Source organism: Haliotis cracherodii, unplaced genomic scaffold (genome assembly GCF_022045235.1).
Source record: "Haliotis cracherodii isolate W230 unplaced genomic scaffold, xgHalCrac1.p SCAF_37, whole genome shotgun sequence".
Lineage (NCBI taxonomy): Eukaryota > Metazoa > Mollusca > Gastropoda > Lepetellida > Haliotidae > Haliotis > Haliotis cracherodii.
The window spans coordinates 1,791,825-1,799,123 of NW_027266294.1; the positions used below are offsets into that span (position 1 = coordinate 1,791,825).

General features: G+C 44.5%; 1 protein-coding gene across 1 annotated transcript; it reads left to right on the plus strand.

The window, feature by feature from the left end:
- Positions 1-719: 719 nt before the first annotated feature.
- On the plus strand, positions 720-7,006 carry LOC139477889 (uncharacterized). Its single transcript, XM_071260321.1, has 4 exons — positions 720-783; positions 1,207-1,289; positions 3,264-3,441; positions 5,327-7,006. The coding sequence occupies exons 1-4, from the start codon at positions 720-722 to the stop codon at positions 6,901-6,903; spliced, it is 1,902 nt and encodes a 633-aa protein (XP_071116422.1). The 3' UTR covers positions 6,904-7,006.
- Positions 7,007-7,299: the final 293 nt, after the last annotated feature.

Here is a 7,299-nt window from a genome sequence, read left to right on the forward strand (position 1 = left end):
AATGTGAAATATAAATACAGCAGGTTGATATTTCTAAAATGTTGTTTGCGTTTAATCCTGTTTGTCAAGGGCCGTTAGTCGATGCTTGAATATTTTTTAACGGTCTGAAATGTGTTACTGTAGAATTACGCCCCTTTGGTAAATAGCGCATCACATGGCGGGCTGGTGTAAACAGGTCAATTTTGAGCTCGGAGACTCTCTTCCAGATTGCAGTTTTCCTGCCGCGTTCACGGTAATCAGCTCCTAAAGTGATATGGTTCAAGTTTGAAAAATACACTGCTAGAATGTCCGATGGCTATTATGCGTGTGCCGGACCCCGGATTGTCTGAGCAGGTGAACTAAGAAAAATCGGCAAATGACGAAATCAACGGTTTCTGCCTGAAAATATTTTGACCAAATTGGTAAAAGTAGAATGGTGTGAAGCAAGTACATTAGGGGTTTTAATTTAAGGTTCTTTATTTGACAGGTTAAAGCGTTCTGAAACACGAAATCTCAGTCAGTCAGAGTTTAACTATAGCGCGAATTTAAATGACGATGTAAGGACAGTCCGGGTTTGTCAGACAGACGATCACACAGTCCATCAGTCACTGGCATTGAATGATATAATGCTGTAGTCATGACATGGGTGACTTTGCTCTGTGGTCTGTTGGTGTGTTCAGTTACTATGTAGAGACGTTTTAATTAGTTGAGTCAAAGGTGTGTTGTGAAAGCCTAGTGATATGGAAAAGGTGCTTACCATACAGCGTAAGCGTGATGATGGGGAGATCGAGATCGTTGGCTTCGGTTGGTTTCGTTCGTTGTCTTTCACCTGTCAGATTTGGTGGCGGGTAAGTTGATCACGCGCCACGATCACACTTGGAAACATACGAGTAACATCGGGTGACCAATCCGATGTAACCCAATGTACGAGTGTGGAAGCACCAATCACTACATTCCTCCCTCTTTTCTGGACTTGCCCCCCCCCCCCTTGTGCTATTAGGAGGACATGGAGGATCTAACAGGTGACCTCACCAAAACATGAGAAAATCCTTGCAGGGTTGGGCAGCAGTTTTGTGCTATCAACCGAGACAGTTCGCATAACTCATGATTAATACTAGTCATACCTCTTAAATAAGAATCCCAGAGTTAAGATGTCATTTTGATGATTGAAACATGTGAATGATCCAGGTGTCTGATGACGAGGTGATGTTACTTCTGTTGCTGCAGGAATGAAGAGAAAGCAGCCGGAGGATGTCCGCTCCCCAGCGCCATGTGAGGAGGAGTGGCTCACCACTCGGAACAAACAAAAGGTAGACCTTGTCTTGAATAGGGTCGGACATGACCACTAGTCACTCGCAAAATATACTTATGATACATGAACATTTAGTCTGGAGTGAGATATAGGGAACCCGGGTTAGAATTGGTCCTCAGCAACAACCTGTGCTGGTCGCTCCGTGGACATTCCAGGTTTGTCTAGATGTTTCACTGGATTGACTGCTGCAGACATAACTAAAGACAGGGTGCCGTGCTAGTGGTGGATGTGGCATAGAAACCCAACAAACACATTTACATTACTTAATCCCAACCTCAACGATGGCAGTCACTGGATTGTGTGGTCCAAATTTGATAATTTAAGGCTGTCATCATCTAGCTGGAATACTGTGAGTGTGGCATTAACAACAATCATCAAATTAGATTTTTTTAAAGTTCTTATTTTCTTAAATTCCAAGATATTGTAACATGTTTCACATTACATTAAATGCTGAAACCTCTTCTTCAATAGTGGTCCTGTTATCAGTGAAAAACTGATCATGGGTCATCGTGACCTCACAGTCGCTGACGTTTGTCATCGTATTCCATGTTCATGATATCAATCACTGGATTGTCTGGTCCAGACTCGATTATTTACAGATCATCATATAGCTGGAATATTGCTGAGTGCGGCCTTAAACAACAAACAAACAAAGTGCACATGGTGTAGGGATTGGTCACTCGGTGGAGGCACCCTTTTTTTTTTTATCAGTGTTTGATTCACCTCAGTGTTTGATTCACCTCAGTGTTCGATTCACCTCGTTGTTTGATTCATCTCAGTGTTTGATTCATCTCCGTATTTGATTCACCTCAGTGTTTGATTCATCTCTGTGTTTGATTCATCTCTGTGTTTGATTCACCACAGTGTTTGATTCACCTCATTGTTTGATTCATCTCTGTGTTTGATTCACCTCAGTGTTTGATTCATCTCTGTGTTTGATTCACCTCAGTGTTTGATTCTTCTCAGTGTTTGATTCACCTCAGTGTTTGATTCATCTCAGTGTTTGATTCACCGCAGTGTTTGATTCACCTCAGTGTTTGATTCATCTCAGTGTTCGATTCATCCAAGTGTTTGATTCACTGCAGTGTTTGATTCACCTCAGTGATTGATTCACCTCAGTGTTTGATACATCTCCGTGTTTGATTCACCACAGTGTTTGATTCCCCTCATTGTTTGATTCATCTCAGTGTTTGATTCCCCTCAGTGTTTGATTCACCTCAGTGTTTGATTCATCTCAGTGTCAGATTCACCGCAGTGTTTGATTCACCTCAGTGTTTGATACATCTCCGTGTTTGATTCACCACAGTGTTTGATTCACCTCATTGTTTGATTCATCTCAGAGTTTGATTCCACTCAGTGTTTGATTCACCTCAGTGTTTGATTCACCTCAGTGTTTGATTCACCTCAGTGTTTGATTCATCTCAGTGTTTGATTCCCCTCAGTGTTTGATTCACCTCAGTGTTTGATTCATCTCAGTGTTAGATTCACCGCAGTGTTTGATTCATCTCAGTGTTTGAGACACTAGGCAAGAATAATGTGAGCCAGTGAGTGAGTATTGTTTTACGCCACTGTTAGCAATATCCCAGCAATATCACGGCGGGGGACACCAGAAATGGGCTTCACACATTGTACCCATGTGGGGAATTGCTAACGCTTTAACCACCAGGCTACCCCAAGCCCTAGCAAGAATAGAAAAGTTACAACCAAGACATTATGACAAAACTATAACCAGCAAAATAATTGTATTATTTTTAGGTTTAATTGAGTTTTTAGTATCAGCATCCATTTAACATATTTTTAATGATTGATCCAGTTAATAATATTCTTACCAACCAGATTCAGTGTAACTGGGTTGCATAGCCTGAACCAGTTCTGTATTTATAGTTATGCTAGTTTCACCCAGAATGAACCAGAATATCCTTAAATGCAAATGATGACTGGAATATTTGATAAATTTGCTTCCTTGTTGCAGATCAAGCCTGTGTCTCCCAAACCTAGGAGAAGACACTCACGTGTGGTGAGAGGATTCCCGCGACAGTCCAAGTCAACGCTATGGCAGCTGACTCAGACCACGCCCCCTCATCCGCTCCTATTCACAGCAACAAAGCAAACAACAATACAGGGATTCTTCCCCACGAACAACAACAGTGGTAGGTTGGGACGACTGAGGGAGATGCACCACAAACAACAACAGTGGTAGGTTGGGACGACTGAGGGAGATGCACCACAAACAACAACAGTGGTAGGTTGGGGACGACTGAGGGAGATGCACCACAAACAACAACAGTGGTAGGTGGGGACGACTGAGGGAGATGCACCACAAACAACAACAGTGGTAGGTTGGGACAACTGAGGGAGATGCACCACAAACAACAACAGTGGTAGGTGGGGACGACTGAGGGAGATGCACCACAAACAACAACAGTGGTAGGTTGGGGACGACTGAGGGAGATGCACCACAAACAACAACAGTGGTAGGTTGGGGACGACTGAGGGAGATGCACCACAAACAACAACAGTGGTAGGTTGGGACAACTGAGGGAGATGCACCACAAACAACAACAGTGGTAGGTGGGGACGACTGAGGGAGATGCACCACAAACAACAACAGTGGTAGGTTGGGACAACTGAGGGAGATGCACCACAAACAACAACAGTGGTAGGTGGGGACGACTGAGGGAGATGCACCACAAACAACAACAGTGGTAGGTGGGGGACAACTGAGGGAGATGCACCACAAACAACAACAGTGGTAGGTGGGGGACGACTGAGGGAGATGCACCACAAACAACAACAGTGGTAGGTGGGGGACGACTGAGGGAGATGCACCACAAACAACAACAGTGGTAGGTGGGGGACAACTGAGGGAGATGCACCACAAACAACAACAGTGGTAGGTGGGGGACGACTGAGGGAGATGCACCATAAACAACAACAGTGGTAGGTGGGGGACAACTGAGGGAGATGCACCACAAACAACAACAGTGGTAGCTGGGGACGACTGAGGGAGATGCACCACAAACAACAACAGTGGTAGGTGGGGGACGACTGAGGGAGATGCACCACAAACAACAACAGTGGTAGGTGGGGGACAACTGAGGGAGATGCACCACAAACAACAACAGTGGTAGGTGGGGGACGACTGAGGGAGATGCACCACAAACAACAGCAGTAGTAGGTGGGGGACGACTGAGGGAGATGCACCACAAACAATAGCAGTGGTAGGTGGGGGACGACTGAGGGAGATGCACCACAAACAATAGCAGTGGTAGGTGGGGGACGACTGAGGGAGATGCACCACAAACAATAGCAGTGGTAGGTGGGAGATATATTGCGATACATGATACAAACAGACCTATCTTGTGATACATGATACAGACAGACCTATCTTGTGATACATGATACAGACAGAGCTATATTGTGTAACATGATACAGACAGACCTATCTTGTGATACATGATACAGACAGAGCTATATTGTGATACATGATACAAAGAGACCTATCTTGTGATACATGATACAGACAGACCTATCTTGTGATACATGATACAGACAGAGCTATATTGTGATACATGATACAAACAGAGCTATATTGTGATACATGATACAAACAGACCTATCTTGTGATACATGATACAGACAGACCTATCTTGTGATACATGGTGACACAAGATGTGTTTATGTTAAACTTAGGCTGGACTGAATGGTTTTTCTTCTATTACAATCTTTTTGGCCAAATTGTATGGGTGGAGGAGAAAAAGCCCCAGATCAACTGAAGATGTCTGTATTATGAGTTTTGGAGGCCAAATTGGTTGGGGAAAAGCCCTGATCTAGGAAATGTGAATTATTCCTGATGTATCGGGTAACTGTTGGGACAGCATGAGAGGTTGTTCATGCTATTGACCACTAGTTTGTCAGGCCCTGACTTGTACCAAGGTGGAGCTGGAATATGGCATTCAAAACAGGTTTCAGAATACTTGTGGTTGGTGGGGCAATGGAAGATGTATGCCTCTTCAACAGCTTCTTTTGTTTCAGATAAACAACCAAATAATGGATCAAGCACTGAGACTCAAGCCAGTGAACCCTCCTCACCCGGCGGTGGAAGTATTCTGGACAGCCATATTGAATTTGACCCTTTGTTCTCATCTACAAATGTCTGCATTTCGTCACATGACAAAAACACTTCAAATCAAAGACACAGGTCCATAGCCCGAAAACAGGAGGCAAGGGAGGCTACTCTTGTAGGAATGTGTTATTCACATGAAGCTGTGCCTGGTAAGGTGGTAGACTGCCTGTCTGATATTGATTTTCCCCAGCGAAAGATTGCGGTGTCGGCCATTAGAAGCGGTGACTTATCAACTCCAGACATTCTGGGGAATCTGAGCTCAAACAGTTCCATCTTACCATCAGATGACCCTAGAGCATCCCGTGATGGAGAGAATGTACAGAAGGACCGAAATGAGTCGGAAGCTATTTACGCATCTTCCAAGACCATGTGTGGAGATTCCCCCACACAGGACATGTCAGATTCTCTTCCATTAATTGTGAACCAAAATACAATGACTTTCAAACTCTGGGAATCTGAAAAACAAGAAGAAAAAAACGTATGCGAAGATGCTGTGAGTTTTGTGGATAACTCGTTAACTTTCACACAAACTAATCACAGTGACACGCACTCGTGGAAATCTAGGCAAAGGTTGTGTTTTGCTGACTCATTAGATACTGATTATGTAATCAGTCCCCTTCCTAAACACAAACATTGGGTAAGTGAGGATGTGTTGACAAAACACGGCACGGGGCCCTGTGATGAAATGTTTCAAAAGAGATTGAGAAGACAGCCCCGAGCCAAATCAGTCGCTGGGAGACTAGACGGGAATGTTACAGCTTGGTGCCTGGAGCCGGAAAACGAAGAATGCAAAACATCGCCTTCAGTATCCATCCCCCCGGGAGATGATAGCGAGACTCAGGACGTGCGTTGTTTATTGGAACATGGGAGAAATGGCTTGAAGCCTACATCATTACGAGGCAGGTCCCTACAAAGTCTTAATGATCACTATCTAGCCACAAAACATACTGCCTTGAAGCAAGACTTGTCAGACTGTGCGAACTCTCTCGATCTGTCCCCTCCAGCGCCCTCTAGTGGCAAAGGGGCAACAGGTCCAGTTAGACCCCTTCGGCCTTTTTATATTTCGAAATCAGGACAGAATGACTCAGACACTGACAAGAGAGCACAAGGAAACGACCTTTTCAGGGCCACTAGAGCACGTGGTTGTTGTGCTGGTTCTATAACAGGGTTACCTAGTGATTCACAGGCCGGATTGTGTAAGACCTCGAGGTCGTCACGACACCAGAGTAGGGAATCGGGGTCAGCCAGCGAGGATAAATATCACTCCAGGTCGGAGGGAATTTTGAAAGCCCCTTTATCAAATAGCAGGACCTCTGGGTGCTATGAAGACTCCGACGTGTACATTGATGTTGAAGCCAGTGAGAGATGTGTTGCAGGTGATGCCGACTCACTTGTGTTTACTCCATCACAGGGGCCAAACACTGGAGCTGATGAGGGGGATGACGACATTGATGCTGGCTTTTTCCTGGATTCGCAACTAATGTGATTTTTGTGTTTAAGACAAAATGTGGCATGACGCCACCTAAAACGAAACAAATAAAATTGGATGGTTTTGTCCGTTTTGGGTTTGGACACTAGATGCCTGTGATACTTGTCAAGATTTGTTATTTTACAGGATGAAAAACCAAAATATTTACATGATTATGTTGTTTGTCGTTGTCTTGTCAATTTTGTCTGCTGGTCGGCTGCCAGGAAACAGGTTGTTGGAGCCCTGCTGGTGTTTACAATGCACTGAAACTGCCTTGCCCGCCCACTCACTTAACTACCGAACTCACGCCATTAATACACTCACTCACTCACTCACTCACTCACTCTCTTAACTGACTCACTCTCTTGACGAAATCATCCACCCTCTTAACTAACTCACGCCATTAATACACTC